Source organism: Humulus lupulus, chromosome 4 (assembly GCF_963169125.1).
Source record: "Humulus lupulus chromosome 4, drHumLupu1.1, whole genome shotgun sequence".
Classification (NCBI taxonomy): domain Eukaryota; kingdom Viridiplantae; phylum Streptophyta; class Magnoliopsida; order Rosales; family Cannabaceae; genus Humulus; species Humulus lupulus.
In genome coordinates, this window is record NC_084796.1 from 73,030,351 (window position 1) to 73,050,357 (window position 20,007).

Here is a 20,007-nt window from a genome sequence, read left to right on the forward strand (position 1 = left end):
CCTGATGCCTGCCCCTGTACTGGATGCAAGACCTCAGCTTCTGAAACCACTCTCCTGACAGAGTACTTATGTACCATTTGGTCTCCTGGACCACCATGTATCCCAGGCCATCAAAGCCTACTATAAAAAGGACCCCTCTCCCACATGAGAAGGGGTTGGAAAATTCATTGTATGCAGAGGCTATTAAGCAAGATACATTTTTCACTCCATTGTTCATCTATGTTTATCCTTTCATAAGTTAATTCTAAGTTCTTATCTAAACATCGTTGCATTTACCTTTGAGTTTTCCGACCTAATTTCGTTGACGAGATTTCACCGTCAACAAAGCTTATAACCCTAACCTAAGTGTTTAACACTCTAAAGTAATCCTAGCAGCTTGTAGGCTCTGAACTCAGCTTGAAGAATGAAGAATTGGCTGGGTACTAGGTCCTATTTATAGAGTTCATGAATGAAAATATCTTCATTTAGCTTGAATAAAATAATGGCTTTTTAATTGAAAAATATTTGAATAATCGTTCAGTAGAGGCTGAAGACTCGGTCAAAAAGAATCTAGACTTATCAAAAGGTTAAGGATTAAAATGAGCTCGGTTTCAAAATTATTCAAAAATCATGCACTGCAGCTGATATATCGCCTGGGCTGATATACCCAAGGCTCGTCGAAGTTGTCGTGCGAAGTTAAGTGTTTTTTGTATCCCAGTGTGGTGATATATCGCCCCCTGGAGTTGCGATATATCGGCATACGCTGAAATATTATACACGTAATTACAATTTTTCAGCCTAATTTGAATTGAGTAGACAACCTTGACTAAGTGCATTAACGATTTGAAAGTTACTAGCAGACTCTAGGATTTTCAAATATTACTCTTAATAAACTTATTTCTCAAAATACTTAATTTCTCATCAAACATACTCATGACAAGTGTTAATATCTTATTGGGTCTATCTAAACCTTATAGTATAATAATTATCATCTTCATAATCAGTCATATTAATCAAACCTTAGGTTATAATTAATATTCTTAAACTATAGGTTAAACTTATAACATCTACAAGTGTTGCTACGAGTGTCCAACTAAGTCTCGGCTTGAACCAAAATCCACAATATACTATAACTACTACTAGCTATTACTATTACTACTATCTAACTAGCTAAGTAAAGTTCTTGGACTCTATAGTGGTCCTCGACGAGGGGGTCGCTGGCGATGGTGACCATTTGGTTGCCACTGCTTAGATGTCTGTCGTTCTCATTACCTTATCTTCTTGACTTTGTACTTTATATTGAGCTATGCTCCCTTTTGTATGAATATTGGCCTTATTTGGGTCAGTTTTGATGTATATGTTGAGTCTAGTTTTTATCATGTTTTGGTGATGTTTTAGTAGTCTTTTATTTTGTTTTTCTATCATTTAGTGCGGGTTTATGCTTTGTTTGTCTGTCTTTGTGAATATCAGGAAGAATTGAGCTCTTGGAAGAAAATGTCAAAGAAATGGAAGAAATAACCACGATTTTCATCATATTTCGAGGAAGAATGGTTCTCAACATAATTTGGAAGTGTTGGTAAATTTTTGGGATAAGAACTCGAAAAATTGAGAAATCCCTTAAGAGCCACGGCATGAGCAAAGTAGAGCCGAGGCTAGGTGGGAAACAGAACCAATGTTTTGAAGGAAATCCTAGGGTCGCGGCATGGCTAGAGAGGGCCGCGGCATTGAAGAGCATCAACCCAGAACTCGTCGACGCGGGCCGCGGCATGGCTGACTAATGCCGCGCCATGAATAGTGTATGTAGAGCCACGGCCCGCCTCTTTAAAATTTGAAGTCCTAGGTTTTATTTTGGCGAAATAGAGGAGAAAACAGAGACGTACGGACGAGGGAGAAGTGTTGGTTTTGAAGGCTCAGGCTTAGAGTATTTTCTACATGTTTTTCTTCTTCTTCCTGATGTTATCTTTAATTTTTGTTGTGATTAGCATTATGACTATGAACTAATTTTCTATTTAGGATGTTTAATTGAATCACTTGAATCCCTGTTATGAACTAATGCAATTTTAATATTCTTCTTCTTCAATTCCATATAACTTGTTTTTATAGATTGATTATTGATTGGCCATCTTTAGTCATATACATATGTTTTTAAGTCAAAATCTGAGAAGTGAGATTTAATTCTGCTGTGGTTATATTGGACATAATTCTAATTTAGAACGAAAGTATCTGAATTAATTGTGTAACTGTTATTAAGTTTTCGAGATTAATGCTACCTTTGTGGTTCAATTTACCATAGAAATATAGGAAATTGTCACCTAGGTTGAGTTTATAATTCATAGTATGATTATAGGCTGCTGTATCAACTTGTTAATTGAATTAGGTAAGAAGAAGAAGAATTCACACTTTGAATTAGGGAATAATAGGGAGGATAGTTGATGAGATTGAATATCCTAATTGTTTCTCAGTGATTAAATTAAAAGTTTTTCTATTAGTTGTTATTCCATTCAATTTTCAATTATTGTTTCTGCACTTTATAGTTTCTCTTGTTGCACTTACAAAAAGATCAAGAATTTCAATTCATCAAATAGAACAAGAAATTAATTGACTGGTAATTGATAAATCAGTCCTTGAGGACGATACTTGGTTCTACCATTTTATTACGAATTGCGACTGTGTGCACTTGCATAGCAAAAATATCGCAACAGTATATGTTGAGGATAACCTTGCTAAATTTATATATCCATGTCTGATGTTGTTTGGGAAAAAAATTTAATTCTACCTTTTAGATGTTGTTTGCTTGCATGCTTCATTCCGTACACACTTTACATGAACTTTGCATTTTCGCTGCTTTTTTCCATATGCACTTTGCATGAATCTTTCATGATCTTTGCACTTTCGTTGTTTTGCTCCATACGCACTTACGTGAACTTTGCATTTTCGTTGCTTTGTTCCATGCACATGATATCCTTATGCCCCCCCAAGTGACTAAGAGAGTGAGGGAGCCTGGTCACTTGTAATGCAACTAGCCCTCTTATTGACGAGGGGGCACGGCGAAGGCCCTTCCCGCGCCTATGATGGCTCTCATGAATCTCAAACGAACTACTTATGTTGCCCGGTCGCCTGTAACGGTTCGCTTGGAAGGGCAAGGTTCTTGTGTTCGCCCGATCGCCTGTAACGACTCTCATGTTCCCACCACAAGACCTGGGATCTGGTTGCTTCCCCTTGGGTCCTTTGTAATAAGTGTCACTTTCTCATTATCAGGTGGCCTGACTCAACGGATTTTTCCATTTGATATTAGACCTTATAGGGGATTTGGAGAGATCAAGGCTATCACGAGGATGTCTATTTTCATTCTTTATTACACTAGCCTTGATGATCATGGTCTCGCCGTCCGTGGCCTCGCCATCTGCTACTTCACTATTTGTGGCCTCACTTCTTCATCATCTGTGGCCTCACCGTCTTTGTCGACTGCGACCTCACCATCCATTTCCCTGCCCTCTTCATCATTTGTAGCCTCGCCGTTTGTGGCCTCGCCGTCCGTGGCCTCATCATCTATGGCCTTGTTGTTCGTGGCCTCACCATCCTTGGCCTCACCTTCTTCACTATATGCGGCCTCACCATCCGTGGCCTCGCCATCCATGGCCTCATCGTCTGTGGCCTCGCCATCTTTGCTATCTGTGGCCTTGCCATCTTCGTTGTCTGCGGCCTCATCATCTTCATCATATGCATCCTCATCATTCATGGACTCGCCGTCTTCATTGTCTATGGCCTCATCGTTCGTGGCCTCACCAGTCATGGCCTTGCCACTCATGATCTTGATATCAGTCCACTCAAACTCTTTACTTCCATCGAGGAGGTTGAAGAACTGGATGCGCTTATCCATGGGATTTGAGGTGGATCGATTGAGATCAGCGACTCTTCTAGTGAGGCTTTATGCATCCTTTGTCCTTTTAGAGGACTCTGAGAGCCTTGACCTAGTCTAGGTTTTCTTGAATTCCTCTAGACTTGACAATGCATCATAGGAACTTTCCAGAAACTATTGACATAGTTCTTTGCCAACAGATAATTATACGAATAAATAGGATGGATTAGTGCAAACTCGTGAACCGTAATATGAAAATAATTTTATTCTAGACTTGAGAAACTAATATCATGGGAAGATGGTCACTCCTTTCTTTTTGGGTGGTTCTAAGCTTAAAATCCCTCTAGTCCACCAGTTGATATTATTGATATCTCTTGGCTATTTCTTACAGAGTGTATCTTTACAAAAATATCTCAACCCCTTGCACTACCCAGGGTCTTGGTATTTATAGGAAGAAGATATCTGGGTTGGCACTGGGGTCATCCCGTGATCTCTTTACCCTTCACATCATCTTTGTGATGCTGATGATTAATTCCTAAACCTTGCAGTGAAGTGAGGTCTAATCAACAGGTAAGGATGGGTAATGGGCTGCATGGCCCAAATCAGATACGGGATGTCCAAATACGCACGTTTATACTGCGCATCTGAGAAATCAGGAATAAAACAGACATGTGATGTCTGATATATGCACGTTTATATTGCATGGTTGACTTTACAAGGATTCAGGTGTCAAATCTCTACCGCATTCCGAGCTTAATGTGCCGCCAGCTCGTGACACTCAAACTACTGACACAATGCCTCCGAATAGCAGTTACCTCTTTAATCAGCTCGGGCTAGATAGAGGGAGATCTGTAACAAACAACTCCGGGTGGACGATTTACATGTGGCAGATCGAATTAGGCCCTTTTCTAGCTCGCCAATAGTGCGCGAATATTTAGGGCGTACATTTGCCCCCCAAGCCCCTGCTCGTGACCCATGACGTCATCTGTGATCTTCACAGTGGGGGCTTTTAAGTTTCCCTTTCGACTCTTCCTGTCTCGCCCACTGCGTGGGTATCGGACATGTGGATCGCCATGGTTGGCGACTGTTCGATTTTCGAGAATTGTATTAAATGGCCTAGCCTGCTTTCGGCCGTCGTTTCGCCTCTCGAGTTATGACCCTTGTATCTCGCATTAATTTGGTCGAACGGTCCTTGTTTCTTTATGCCTTGTACATATATATAAGGTTGGCCAGCTTCCGTATTAGCCACCCTTCATTTTAAATTTTTTCCTCATTTTCTCTCCTTTTTAGTCTCAGCAGCTTTTCTTCTTCTGGTTATCATCCCAGAGATCCCTAAGTTCTCGCCACAAGAGTTTCTTCCTCAGTCTAGCTTTAAGGATTCCACCAGGACTCCGATTCGTACGCTTTTTGTGACTTTCACACGGAAAATACACTGTAAGTCCTCTGCCTATTGCATGTTTTGATCTTTCAGTTTCTCTGTTACGCAAACCTCTTTCTTAGTCTCACACTGTAGGTTGTTTTTGGCTGGTTTTTGGTGCATAGGTTTTGATCCTAGGCATATCGACTATACGAGAACATGTCTAGGAATGTGATGTTTTATGACAAGATAATTTATGGGTAATTTTTCTGGGTAGCTTTAGGGAATGCCTGTTCGGAAAATGGAAGGTGAGAGGTTTCTAGGGTACAAAACTGGGTAGCTTAGGGTCATGCTTACTAGGCGGTTTTTCTTTGTAAAACTTCCCTCCAAGGCAAGCATTATCCTGACCCTCCTGACACACAGATCCCGAGCAATCGGGGATCCGTTGGAAACGTGGGCCCGTGACCATGGCAACGCGTGGCTTCACATATTGCGGGCTGAGATTACCTCAGCCTGTGTACGAAAATCATTTCTCATGCAATATTCCCTTTTCTATTTTTAGGTCGCCTATTTAAACTTTTCTTCACTCTTGTTCGTTAAGCGACCAGATGAGACCTAGGAAGAACATACCCAAGAAGAGCATGGCTGGCTCATCATCCCAGTGATCCAGCAAGGGGAAAGAGATTGTGGCGGAGTCTCCCATCCCCCAATTTTGTCCCACGGTTAAGAAAGAGGTCAAGGTGGGAACTAACGCCTTCATCGAGACAGAGAGGATAGTCTCGAAGATTACGACCCAAGGGAGGGTCAACAAGATCCTATGGTCCCATAACATCGAAGTTGGGACAGGCGCTCTTGTTGCCCGACCTCCCTTCGAGAGCAAGAGGAGCTACAAGCCTCTTGATGAGGAGTTCGTGGCTTGGAGCGACGAACAGCTCAAGGCAGGGGCCTTCCTACCTCTGGACCAATAATTCCATGGATTTCCTGAATTACTTGAAGTTGGCTCCCTTCCAATTGCCCCCAAACTCCTATCGTCTGCTGGCAGGGCTGAGGTACCTGTTCCTGAGGCACGAGTGGGAGGTCCCTACACCAGCGGACATCCTTTACTTCTTCTACCTCAAAGCAAGCCTGGATCAATGGGGGAAAGGCGATGGGTTCTACTATTTGACCCGTTTCCCAACTCTCCTGCAGTCATCAAGCTGCCCAGCCGCCCCAACGACTTCAAGGACCAGTTCTTCATGTCGATGGGGTTTCGCAACTGCGAGTACCACTACTTCAATCGTCCTCGTAAGTTCTTTCTACTCTCAGCTCACAAAATCACCATATTGCTTTATTTCTTTTCTCGCGTACTAACTTGAACATCATCCTGCAGCCATCCTTACGAGGACGGCCAAATCAGTGACCCTTGGGGGTCAATATGATACCTTGGTAGGTCTTCCACCAAGTGAAAAAGACTACCGCCAGCTCGTATCTGATGAGAAAATGTTGGCGTGTAAGTTAATTTCTGTGGGCCAGACTCTGGCCTTGAGGAGGACGGGGGCTAACCACCCAGTAGCCCGCGAGCTGGTGCCTATCCCCGAGGGGGATGCCGTAGAAGATGACAGTGATGAGCAGGACGAAGAAGATGAAGTGCCACTCGTGCGACGAAGGCGGGCTCTCGAGGCTGCTCAGGGCCTCGACGTGGATCGTGTTCAGTTCGGGGCAGCAGCCAGCCCCTCCAGCCAAGGTAACCCATACCTGTTTGGGGACTTAGACAGGGCTGCCGCAAACCTAAGGCTTGCTAGGTTTAACCCAAGCCAGCTCGTACATCGTCATCGAGATGACCCAGACCTTAACATAGACCTACTCCAGTGCGTAGATCAACTAGTGTTGCGCCATGATATGGGCCGTCCTAGGGGCACCGTAGTAGTAGACAATACTTTGTCCTTTATGTCGGCCTTCTCTGAGGAGTACGGGACCAACCTTAGGTTGTGGCCCTTTGTTCTGGAGGGCGTAGTCGCTCTAGGGCTTAGGCAATACGTAGAGGAGTCTAGTCCTGAGGCAGATCCAGACCCGGAGCTCCCTCTCATCCGTGAAGTAATAAACTTAGACTCCCCTATAGAAGCTTCGAGGCCGGAGGTCGTGGCAATAGATTCCTCCTCTAGCTCAGAGGGTAGGACCTTTTCAATACACCTTTATATTTTTCTTGTAATAAAGTAACCTTACATGTATATTAACATTCCCTTCTTTTTTTTTCAGGCGAAGAGATGGCACAGCCCGGAGACAACGTCCTGCGATCCATCTTCCAGGGGGGGAATCATCCCTCTGGATCGTTCGGGCCACTGGTCAAGAAACCCCGGCTGGCCAAGAAGACTCCTCCTTCCAGGACCACCTCCAAGTCCCCTCCAAGGGGAGGGACCAGGTCCCTGCAGCCATAGAGAACATGCCCCCACCTCCCCCGCGACCTCCAGCCCCTACTCGGGAATAGGAGACACCATCTGGAACCCCGCCAGTTCTTCCTCCCACCATGTGTATCCCGGTTAAGGCCCATTCCCTAGAGAAAATCCTCGAGGCCTTCCGAGGGACGGTCTATGAGACCGCGAGCTATACGGTGGAGCATTATTACAATGCCACCCTGAGGGACTTGAGGGAGATCGAGACGAGGAGCCCCGAGAATGTCATGGAGTTTTTGCGAGGGATGACCTTCATGGTAAGTTTACTTAGTTAAATTTCTTTGCTTTCTTCCCAGCTCGTGCCTTACTATCTATGTCTTTGTAGGCGGCTTTGGCTCTACACCACAGTATAGCTCGGTCCAAGGCCAGGATTGACGAGTTCAGGGGTGAGCTCTAGATCACTCAGGCCGCTCTCGCATCTGCCCAACAGCAAGAGAAGAGTGCCAAGGTTGCCTTGACTGCTGCCAAAGAAAGCGAAAAGGCCGTACAGGTCGCCTTGGCCGCTGCGAAGACCGAGCTCGAGGAGGCCAAGGCTAAGCAGTTGAAGGCCGAGGCCGCCACCGTGGCAGAGAGGGTGTCTTCCAGTTCCTCCATGGAAGCCATGCTCTACGATTGTTGGGCCTTCAACCAGGATGTCGATTTCTCCTTCCTGGCGCCTGAGGTGTGGGAGCCATTCCTTGAGAAATTCAAAGCCTGTCTTCAACAGGAGCCGCCTTCTTAGACCGGGGAGACTTCCATTGCCGACGAGCAAGAGACCGAAGGGGTGACCTCATCGGAGCGACCTGGGGGGGCTTAGCACTTTTGTATTATTTTTTTATTATTTACCTGTAATAATTTATCACGAGGTTTTTCCTCCTCGAGACAATTGATTTCAGTTACCTTGAATTTCATCATTTATTTTTCTTTTTAATATGATGTGATTGATAAAAACCTAGTTCGCGTTAGTTTATTGACTTTTTCTTCAAAACTACAAAGCATCGCCAGTCAATTTTAACCAACCTCTAAGTTTTAGGACCTGGTTGTGGCCAGGAAATTAATTTTTTTAATACTCAGTCTGCGTTATTTTTATCGACACCTCATGTTCTTTAGGAAAAAAATGAATCAATTTAACTAACTTCTAAGTTTCGGGACCTGGTTATATCCAGGACATTTATTTAAAAACTTAGTTTGCGTTAGTTTTCTCGACATGTCATGCTCTTTAGGAAAAACACTGAATCAATTTAACTAACTTCTAAGTTTTAGGACCTGGTTATATCCAGGACATTTATTTAAAAGCTTAGTTTGCGTTAGTTTTATTGACACCTCGTGTTCTCTAGGAAAAACACTGGTTAGTCAATTTAACTAACTTCTAAGTTTTAGGACCTGGTTATATCCAGGACATTTATTTAAAAACTTAGTTCGCATTAGTTTTATCGATACCTCGTGCTCTTTAGGAAAAACACTGGTTAATCAATTTAACTAACTTCTAAGTTTTAGGACCTGGTTATATCCTAGACATTTATTTAAAAGCTTAGTTCGCGTTAGTTTTATCAACACCTCGTGTTCTTTAGGAAAAACACTGGTTAGTCAATTTAACTAACTTCTAAGTTTTAGGACCTGGTTATATCTAGGACATTTATTTAAAAACTTAGTTCGCGTTAGTTTTATCGACACCTCGTGCTCTTTAGGAAAAACACTGGTTAATCAATTTAACTAACTTCTAAGTTTTAGGACCTGGTTGTATCCAGAATATATGCCCCCCAAGTAAACAGAAAGGAATCTATCTTGGTTTCTTGGAACACGCTCTTCTAACACTACCCGCACACGGAAACATACAACGATATACAAAAGTACTTCTCATTTTTTAATAAAAGAAGGTGGCTTTCATAATTAAGCCTTACAAAAGTATGAATATTGATAATATTCTTTAGGTGTATAGCATTCCACGTCCGTGGGACTGCTTCTCCACTAGGTCAGGCTAGTTTAAAGGTCCACTCCTTCACAACCTCTATTATCTGATAGGGTCCTTCCTAGTTTGGTCCCAAAAATCCGTCCTTGGGATCCTTACCGACTAGGAAGACTCTTCGGAGCACCAGGTCGCCTAAGATAAAGATGTGTCTCTTGACCTTTGAGTTGAAATAACGAGTGATCTTTTGTTGATAATGCGCGAGCTGCAGCTGCGAAGCTTCTTGTTTTTCATCAATTAGGTCGAGGGACACACTGAGAAATTTGTCATTCTAGTCTTGGTCAAATGCCCGAACTCTATGGGAGGCTATCTTTGTTTTGACAGGAAGGACGGCCTCGCTCCCGAAAGTCAGGGAGAACGAAGTGTGACCCGTCGAAGTTTGGTGCGAGGTCTGGTACGCCCACAACACCTGGGGGAGCTGTTCAGACCAAACTCCCTTGGCTTTATCCAACCTCTTCTTAAGGCTCGCTTTTAGTGTCTTGTTCACAGCCTCGACCTCTCCATTAGCCTAGGGGTAGGCCACGGAGGAAAAACTTTTAATTATGCCATGCCTCTCGCAGAATTCAGTGAAAAGGTCGCTATCGAACTGGGTTCCATTATCCGACACGATCTTCTTTGGCAGCCCGAATTGACAGACAATATTCTTAACCACAAAGTTGAGGACCCTCTTTGATGTTATTGTCGCCAGGGGCTCCGCTTTTTCCCATTTTGTGAAGTAGTCAATAGCCACCATCGCATAGCGAACTCCTCATTTTCCCGTGGGCAGGGCACTAACTAAATCAATTCCCCAGATCACGAACGGTCACGGGGAAGAGATCATCTTCAGCTCAACTGGAGGGGCTCGGGCGACCGTGGCGAACCGCTGGCACTTGTCACACTTTTGGACATAAGAAATCGAGTCCTTCGATAGAGTGGGCCAATAATATCCTTTCCTTAATATCTTCAAGGCCAAGTTTTGCCCCCCAGCGTGATCTCCACAAAATCCCTTATGCATCTCCTGTAGAATACTTTTTTCTTCCTCTGGCAGAACACACCGCAGAAAAGGTCAAGAAAGACAACGCTGGTACAACGTCCCGTCTACCATTGCATACCTTGGAGCTTTGTAAAGTATCCTCCTCACGTCGTTTCGCTCTTCAACTAACTTTTCTGTTGTGAGGTACTCGACTATGGGAGTCATCCAGGTCGGCCTGGCGTCGATCATCTCGAACTCTCTCCCAGTTTCCTCTATGCTTGGCCTTTCCAAGAATTCCACCGGTACTAGGCCCAAGGTTTCGGCCTCCCCATAGGTGGCGAGCTTCGCTAAGGCGTCAGCAATGGCGTTCTGCTCCGAGGTATTTGTTCAACTAGGATGTACTCAAATGCGGACAACTCTTTCTTTAACTTGGCCAGGTAGGCCGCCATCTTGGTTCCCCGCGCTTGGTACTCTCCTAACACCTGGTTTACCACGAGCTAGGAATTGCTATAGCACTGGATGGAGTTGGCCTTCACCTCCTGGGCCACCCTTAGCCCAACCAATAAAGCTTCGTATTCGGCCTCGTTATTGGATGCTTTGAATCCGAACTACAATGCGGAGTGGAAACGATGTCCCTTCGGGGATATTAAAATGACTCCAGCTCCGGATCCGTTCTCATTAGACGAACCGTCCACAAAGACTTTCCACAAGGCTCGTGCCGGTTCTTCCACTGGTTCCTCTTGGAATCCTGTGCACTCTGCTACAAAATCAGCCAAAGCTTGGCTTTTGATTGTAGTTCAGGGCACGTACAGTATCTCAAATTGGCTGAACTCGATAGCCCATTTCAAAAGACACCCCGGTGCCTCAGGTTTCTGCAAAACCTACCTTAAATGTTGAACAGTTAAGATGTGGATTGAATGGGACTGGAAATACGGCCTGAGCTTCTGGATGTCGTGATAAGGCAGAACGCCATCTTTTCCATCATTGGATATCTAGACTCGGCTCCGAGAAGCCTCTTGCTAATGTAGTAGACCGGCTTTTGAGACCGGTCCTCCTCACGAACCAGCACGGCGCTGGCTGAATCTTCCGTTACAGCTAGGTAAAGAAAAAGAGGCTCTCCTGCTGTTGGCTTAGATAACACGGGCGACTCACCTAAATGTGGTTTTAGGCATAGGAAAGCACGCTCACACTCATCAGTCCACTCAAATTTTTTATTTCCCCGGAGCAGGTTATAGAATGGCAAACACTTGTCGGTTGATTTGGAAATGAACCGATTAAGGGTTGCCACCCTTCCTGTTAGACTTTGGACGTCTTTTCATGACTGGGGTGATGGAATTTCGAGTAGCGACCTGATTTTATCGGGGTTCACCTCTATTCCTGTGGTGTTGACTATGAAACCTAGAAATTTTCCTGACGCGACCCTGAAGGTACACTTTTGGGGATTCAGCCTCATACCGTACTGTCTTAAAATCTTAAAACATTCCTTCAGATCGGGGACATGGTTATCGACAGTTTTCGACTTGACCAACATGTCGTCAACATACACTTCCATGTTTTTCTCAATCTGATTAGCAAACATCCTGTTGACCAATCTCTGATACGTAGCTCCAGCATTCTTCAGCCCGAAGGGCATGATCTTGTAATAATAAACATTAGTTGGAGTCATAAAGCTAGTATGTTCCTGGTCCGTAGGATTCATGGCGATCTGGTTATAGCCCGAGTATGCATCCATAAAGGACATGCGCTCGTGCCCCGTAGTGGCATCTACCATTTGGTCAATTCACGGCAAGGGGAAGCAATCTTTGGGGCAGGCTTTATTCAGATCGAAAAAGTCGATGCATGTCCGCCACTTCCCATTGGGCTTCAGGACCAAAACAGGATTGGCAACCCAGATCGGGTATTTTGCCTTGCGCATAAAGCCGCACCTTAAAAATTCGAGCTCCCTCCTCTTCTACGGCCTCAGCTCGGGTCGTGCCCAAGCGCCTTTGTTTTTGGGACTTCGCAGGCACGTTTTTGTCCAACTTGAGGGTGTGCATGATGACGCTTGGGTTGATCCCTATCATGTCTTCATGAGACCAGGCGAACACATCTAGATTCTGTTGCAGAAATCTTAGCAGCTCCGCTTTCCTCTCATTACACAGGTTTCTTCTGAGCTTTACCACCTTCGAGGGGTCTTTCGGGATGATGTTAACCTCTTCAAGTTCTTTGATGGCCTGGAGCTCAAATTTATCCTTGCCTATCCAGTGATCGATATCATCATTCAAGGTGATACCTTCCCCATCGGCTTCCTGAGGTTTTTCTATCTTAGGAATAGGTCCTACTCCCTGAGAATCCTCATTTCCCCTTTGAACAGTCATCGTCTACTGTCCAGGTCGTGATTTTCCCTTCATGGAAATGCTATAGCATTCCCTGGCAGCGAGTTGATCACCTCGGTCCGTACATATCCCCATAAAGCAGGGGAACTTGACTGCGAGATGGTGGATAGAAGTTATGGCCTCAAATGCCATCAACGTAGGTCGGCCCAAAATAGCATTGTATACGGCGGGACAATCGATAACCACGAACTCGAGGAGCTTAGAGACAGTTCAAGTCCCCTCTCCCAAGGTTATTACTAGTTTGATTGTTCCTATCGCTGCCGACCCTTCCCCGGAAAATCCATACACCATCATGGAGGTGGCCTTCAGCTCAGTGACAGAAAATCCCATTTTCTCCAGCGTAGACCGGAACAACAGGTTAACCAAACTCCCATTATCGACTAGTATCCTCCTCACTCTCGGGCTGGCGAGTTGGGCGATTATGACTAGAGGATCGTTATGGGGGAACTGGATGTGACCAACGTCCTCCTCAGTAAAAATTATTGGTTGCCTCTCCAATCATTTTTGTTTGGGTAGATGCTGCTCCGGGAAGAATTCCACTCTGTTGTGAGCCTTCAACTCATTGACATATCTCTTCTGGGCACCTCTGCTCGTGTCGGCAAAATGGGGGCCTCCGGAGATTGTGGATATCTTTCCTCCTATTACAGGAGGAGGGGTATCCTAACATATCCGAGGCCCAGGCTGATTTACCGGAGCTTCCGGGGCTGGCTGACTAGCAAGAACCCAGTTTCGTGCATATTGAGCCAAAGGTCCAGCTCTGATGAGTGTCTCGATCTCATCATTCAAATGCCTACAATCGTTAGTGTTGTGGCCAAGGTCGTTGTGGAATCGATAGAATTTGGAAGGGTCCCTCTTAGCCTTCTGGTGTTTCAAAGGCTCCGGCTTTTTCCAGGGGAGGCGGGCAGAGTTTGCTAGGAAAACACGCTCCCTTGTGTTTGTGAGCTCGGTATAAGACGCATAGACTGGCTTAAACTTTTCCATGGGCTTGTTCTTCTTTGGACCGTGTTGGCTGCCTTCGCTGCTCCCTTTTCTCTTGCCTCCACCCCCTTGGATATTCTGGGTAACGGTTTGAGTCATTTTTATGACATCCATTTCCATTCCAATGGGCTGATCAAGGGTCTGGCTGGTTCCCGCGACCGATGCTCTTGCCTCTTCCAGGTTTATCCATTCTTAGGCCTTGTTAAGGAATTCATCCACGATGCTGACACCTCCTCTCTGTATCTCTTTCCATAGCTCGCCTCCAACGAGGATTCCCGTCCTCAAGGCCATAAGCTTGGAACTATCGTCTGCGTCCCTGGCTCGAGCCGCGACGTTTGCGAACCTACTTAGGTAAGCTTTCAAAGGTTCCACAGGCTGTTGCTTCACATTCGCCAGGGTGTCAGCTTTGATGCGGGCAGCTTGAGTAGGTCGAAATGCCCTCTTGAAGTCGGCTGAAACATTCTTCCAGGAGTTGATGGAATGCTTTTTACACTGCTTGAACCACTACCTAGCTGACCCGATCAAGGTGGAAGGGAATATCAAACACCTCAACTCGAGGCCAATATTATGGGCCATCATCAGGGTATTGAACATACCCAAATGATCCGACGGGTCTCAGTCTCCATTGAATTTCAAAAGCACATGAAATAACTCTTTATTCAAGAGTTATCACACCCCCAAACTAACAACATTACTCGTCCTCGAGTGATGACTCTAAAAACACAATACAACTAACAAGAGACACAAAAGGCACAAACTAAACACAAAAGACAAGAAAATACAAAGGCAAAACACCACAACAATGGACAAACTTTGCTATGTCAATGGTAATAAGGGGAAGGCTCTCGGGAAATTTTATTTTGAAAAAGAGAAGCTGAATTTCAATCTTTCACAAGTTTTAAACCAAATTCTTCAAGTATGAATGTTGCTGCCAAAAATATGAATCAAGTGTTTCACCCTTTAATACATGCATAGCTTTTCCTAAACAATTTCAATCACCAAAAATCAATCTAACCCTTAGTCCTCAAGCTTAAATAATGTCTCCATACGTTACTTAGTGATTCCCTCTCCACTAATGTAGACAAACACCACACCAAAGATCAATAGGATTTTATCAAGCTTGTAATGATAGGCTAGGGTGAAGGTAGGATAAGAGAGATAAATTTTGGCTCAAATCACCCTAAAACACCTCAATCTTTCTAGGACCTAAATACATAAATGCATACATTAATTTCCCCCAAAGACAACCCCACAACACAATATAAATCTTGCCACTAGCCTTTATTATTAACATTAAAAGACAAAACTAAAACAACTTTTCCTTTATTTGAAGAGTACACCCCCAAACTTATTTACAAACATACATATATACTTTTTTTTCTTTTTCTTTTTCTTTTCTGATTTTTTCTTTTTCTCTTTTTTTTTTTTACTTTTTTTTATATGCTTTGATGCAAGGGAGTGTACTCTTAAATATATATATTTTTTTGGATGCTCTATTTTTTTTTTACTATGAAAATAAACAACTAGATGGCAATAGTACAAGAAAATTGAGAACAAACTCTCCCCCCAAACTTAAAATCAACATTGTCCCCAATGGTGAAAACAAGCAAAAGAAGAAAAGGAAAACGCTCACCCAATTTTCTCATCCACTCACACAACCAAAACCCCCCAAAATGCATAACAAATAAATCCTATAAAGATCAAGGTGCTAAAAGGGTGTGGTGAAAAGAGATGATTAATATATGTAAAGGTAGGCTAATGAGTGGCTAAGAAAGAAAAGTGACACTTAAGCTGAATGGGGTGACTAGTGATAAAAAATGCATACAAGGTAGGCTTCAAAGGCTCAAACGGTCCAAAGATGGCCTAAATCATTTCATCGGTGTGGTATTGTCTAGGATTTCGCCTCAAGGAAAATCACTAAATAATTCTAGAAACTTAAGCTCTCACAAGAAACAAGCTCTTTCTAGGGTCTTAAAATTGTTTAATCAAACTATGCACAAACTAAAAAGAGAAACACTCTCATCAACCAATTGCTAGCAACATTCACACCCAAAGAATTAAGTTTAAAATTTAAGTAAGAAAGACATTCATCTGCAACTTAGATTGATTATATATATTTTTAAGTTTGCAAAGTCGTCATCGAGCCCCCTAGTTAAACACTAACAAAAGCAAAGAATATCCTCAAAAGAACGACAACACAACAAGACAATGACAAACTAAAAACAGAACAAAGATAACTATTCCAACAAAGTACCTTCCTAGCAACAAAACACAAGGCAAATGACTCAAATTTTTGGTGCTCACTACACAAAAATCACCAAAGAAACATAACTAAATACAACACAGAGCACCCAGTACACAAAACACAAAAATCATTATCAACACTTGAGACCAAAGTATAACACAACACAAAAATTTGCAAATGAGTAAGAACTACACCTAAAACAGAGAAAACAAAGAAACAGACATAAACAAAATCAAATTGGGGAGTAAAGTTCAGAAATGCTCATTCAATGAATATGCAGGCTCTGCTCAAGGGAAGCGCAGTTGGGGGTCACGTCTGGGGTGCCGAAGGGGTACTGGTTCCTTGCACCTGGACGGGAATGGCGCTGGGTTCGAGATGCCGAGACTTGGGGGGAACGGCTGGGTTCGCTGGGAACCACCTCGGCTCAGGCGCGCAATTGGCAGGGGAACTTTGGGTTTGTGAGGCGCGGCTGGGTGACTGCCGCCTGGGGTCGTGGTGGCTTCGGGTGAGGTGTTTGGGGAGGGGATGGGTTAGGGATGGTGGCTCTCGGACTGGGTGGTGGACTAGGCAGAGAAATGGCCGGATTGGGGGCGTGGGTTGTGGCTGCGCGGCTGGTGGAAGTGGTGAATAAGGGGAAGATGACAATGGGTATTAGGGTATTTGGGCATGTACATATATATTTTTATATATAAATATATATTTTATAAAATAAATAAATATATATCAACAGATGCATATTTATAATATATATATTATGAAAATATATATATATTTATATACTTATACATATAATAAAATTGTTACTGAAATACAAATATGTGTATATATATATCTTTTATCTAGTTTAGAGGTTATATATATATTTTTTCTTTATTATTTTTTTTTCTTATATATATTTTGTTAATATTAACATATATATGTATATATGTAGTAAAATATATATATATTTTTTTATAATATGATATATATGTATATGCCCCTGAATGAAACCACGACCCAGGAATTTTCTCTGCCTAGATTGCTAACATTTTGCCCAAGATTTGCTTCAGCAACCCAAATTTGACGTAACTCCCTTTTTTTTTCGGAAATCTTTGCGGTCATTTTACTGAAGCAAAACTCTCGCAAAACCATCAGACTCCAAAATTACTTCCAAAACACCCTGTTTCTTGCTGTCTTAACACCTGAAACATCAAAATAAACATAAAACTGCTCCAAAACACCACAATAAAATGGGATTAAAATTACAAAAAGTGAAATTAAAATAAAAATAAAAATAACTATAATTAAAAACACTCATATGTATATATATATATTTTCTTTTCTTTTCTTTTCTTTTATTGGTGAAATTTTTTTTTTTCATTTTTTTTTCAGTGCATTTTTATTTTTTCTTTCTTTGAGTTGCTTTACAAATGAATCCTCCAAAAACCATAGCAACCCAAACTTCTTTTTTTTTTCTAAGGATTTTTCAAGGAAACCGAGGTTTGGTATTGCTCAACCTCGCTTCCCCCAAACTTTGCTTCTTTCCTTGTTACCTTAAATACTCTTCCCACATGCTCATCATATAATTCCACTACACCATTGTGAAACACCTTGCTCACTAAGAACCCACCATCACACCTTGATTTGACCAGAGAGTTTGAGAAAAACACTCTATTCCCAACTTCCAACATTTGTGATTGAGGCGTTCTACTATGTTTCTTTTTCTTCTTCTTTTTCCTCGGTAGCTTTGGAGAATGATATGGTTCTTCTTCCTTACTTATCCATGGATCCCCACCTTTCTCAATTTCTTCAAAAGGGACAATTTTCTTGACTCCATTGCTATACTTTCCATGCATCTTTTCAATCAACTTGAAGTTAGAAACACTTATGGCCAAACAAGCTTCAACTTCATTAGGAGAGCGCATAGGATTAAAAACCTTGAATGTGACTTGTTCGTTTTGAGCTCGAATGGTTAGCTCTCCTTTTTCAACATCTATCACTGTCCTCCCGGTGGCAAGAAATGGTTTCCCCAAAATGATCGGTACATTCCTATCTTCCTCATAGTCAAGAATAATGAAATCCGCCGGAAAAATAAACTTGTCAACTTGTACTAGGACGTCTTCAATCTTTCCCTTCGGATGCACCATAGAACGGTCAACCAATTGCAAGGTGAGTGTAGTTGGCCTTGCTTCTCCAATTCCCAACTTCTTAAAAATGGACATGGGCATCAAATTAATACTAGCTCCCAAATCACAAAGAGCTTTACCAACTTCTCGTCCCCCAATAGAAATTGGAATTGTGAAACTGCCCGGATCCTTCAACTTTGGAGGAATTTTATTCTTCAATATAGCACTACAACCTTCAGTCAAAGAAATCGTTTCAAATTCACCAAGCCTCCTCTTCTTTGTCAAAATATCCTTCAAGAACTTCACATAATTAGGCATTTGTTCCAAAGCATCCACTAACAGTATGTTGATGTGGAGTTGCTTCAAAACATCCAAAAATCTTCGGAATTGACCATCTTGTTGTTGCTTTTGAAAACGTTGAGGAAATGGTGGAGGTGGCTTGCTCATTGGCTTCTTTGTTGCATTTTGCTGAGGAATTACTGCAGCAATTACTTCAGGATCAGCATTTGAGTTTTTTGAATTCACAGTTTTGTCTCCCTTGTCCACACTACTTTGGATTGAAGTGGGCTCGATGTTTCTCTTACAATTCTCCTCAGTCAATTCCAGATTTTTACCATTCCTCAAAGTGATTGCCTTGCATTGCTCTTTACCATCTCTCCTTGGATTTTCAGTATCACTAGGCAAGGTGCCTTGTGGTCTATTCCTTAGCTCATTAGCAAGCTGCCCCAACTGAGTTTCTAGATTCCTCAAGGATGCCGCTTGACTCTGAATCACAGTATCATTCTTGGCCATATATTCCTTCATTAAACTCTCCAAAGAGCTTGATTGAGACACTTGAGGATGAGGTGGTTGAGCTCTTTGTTGTTGTTGAGAAAACCCCGGTGGATATGTAGGCTTGTTTTGCATTGGTGCTCCGCTTGAACTAGCTCCTTGACCCCCCCATGAGAAGTTCGGATGGTTCCTCCAACCCAGATTGTAAGAGTTCGAATATGGGTTATTACGGCTCACATTTTGATTCCCCAAGTAACAAACTGATGCAGGATTTGATGGACAGTTGTCAAATGTGTGCCCATCTCCACAATAAACACAAGAAACATCTGCCACTTGGCCCATAGCAGCTGACTGTACCATTCCCCCCAAACTCATGTTCTTGAGAAGGTTAGTCATTGAAGAAACTTGAGCTGTCAAAGTTGTCAATGCATCAACTTTAAGTATACCAGCCACTTTTCGACTTGTTGAGGATTTAACATTGGACCATTGATAATTGTTGCTAGCTATCCTCTCCAAAATCTCATAGGCTTCATTATAGGACTTAGAGAGAATAGCCCCATTGGCTGAAGCGTCTAACACCATACGAGTGGAAGAATTGAGCCCATTGTAGAAAGTCTCTATTTGTATACAATGTGGGATCCCATGGTGTGGGCACTCTCTCAATAATTCCTTGAATCTCTCCCAAGCTTCACAGAATGATTCATCTTCTAGCTGCTGAAATGACATGATTTCATTGCGAAACTTGGCATTTTTGGTAGGGGGAAAGTACTTCATCAAGAATTTTTCAGCCAACTCATTCCATGTAGTCACCGAGTTGGGAGGAAGAGTGTTGAGCCAAGCTCTAGCTCGATTTCTCAAAGAGAAAGGGAAAAATTTCAACCTTTGGGCCTCATCAGTCACTCCTTGTAGCTTGAAGGAGTCACTCACCTCCAAAAATGAACGAAGATGAAGGTGAGGATCCTTAGTAGGCAGCCCACTAAATTGACCCACTGTTTGCAACATTTGGAACATC

At 42.9% G+C, this 20,007-nt stretch overlaps 2 protein-coding genes and 1 non-coding gene across 3 annotated transcripts; 1 reads left to right on the top strand and 2 right to left on the bottom strand.

The window, feature by feature from the left end:
* Positions 1-3,385: 3,385 nt before the first annotated feature.
* LOC133832284 (uncharacterized) lies at positions 3,386-3,859 on the bottom strand. Its single transcript, XM_062262650.1, has one exon. The coding sequence runs from the start codon at positions 3,857-3,859 to the stop codon at positions 3,386-3,388; it is 474 nt and encodes a 157-aa protein (XP_062118634.1).
* Positions 3,860-17,262: 13,403 nt separating this feature from the next.
* On the bottom strand, positions 17,263-19,016 carry LOC133832285 (uncharacterized). Its single transcript, XM_062262651.1, has 3 exons — positions 18,369-19,016; positions 17,876-18,230; positions 17,263-17,300 (listed from the first exon to the last, which is right to left on the bottom strand). The coding sequence occupies exons 1-3, from the start codon at positions 19,014-19,016 to the stop codon at positions 17,263-17,265; spliced, it is 1,041 nt and encodes a 346-aa protein (XP_062118635.1).
* Positions 19,017-19,632: 616 nt separating this feature from the next.
* On the top strand, positions 19,633-19,739 carry LOC133833676 (small nucleolar RNA R71). Its single transcript, XR_009893044.1, has one exon. It is a non-coding gene; the product is annotated as a small nucleolar RNA R71 (small nucleolar RNA).
* Positions 19,740-20,007: the final 268 nt, after the last annotated feature.

Coding starts and splice junctions, on each gene's coding strand:
- LOC133832284 (XM_062262650.1), bottom strand. CDS start 3,859: ATGGATAAGCGCATCCAGTTCTTCAACCTCCTCGATGGAAGTAAAGAG.
- LOC133832285 (XM_062262651.1), bottom strand. CDS start 19,016: ATGGCCAAGAATGATACTGTGATTCAGAGTCAAGCGGCATCCTTGAGG. Junction 18,231..18,368: donor TTTCTATTGGGGGACGAGAA/GTTGGTAAAGCT, acceptor GTGCATCCGAAG/GGAAAGATTGAAGACGTCCT. Junction 17,301..17,875: donor AGGTGGGGATCCATGGATAA/GTAAGGAAGAAG, acceptor TTGATGTTTCAG/GTGTTAAGACAGCAAGAAAC.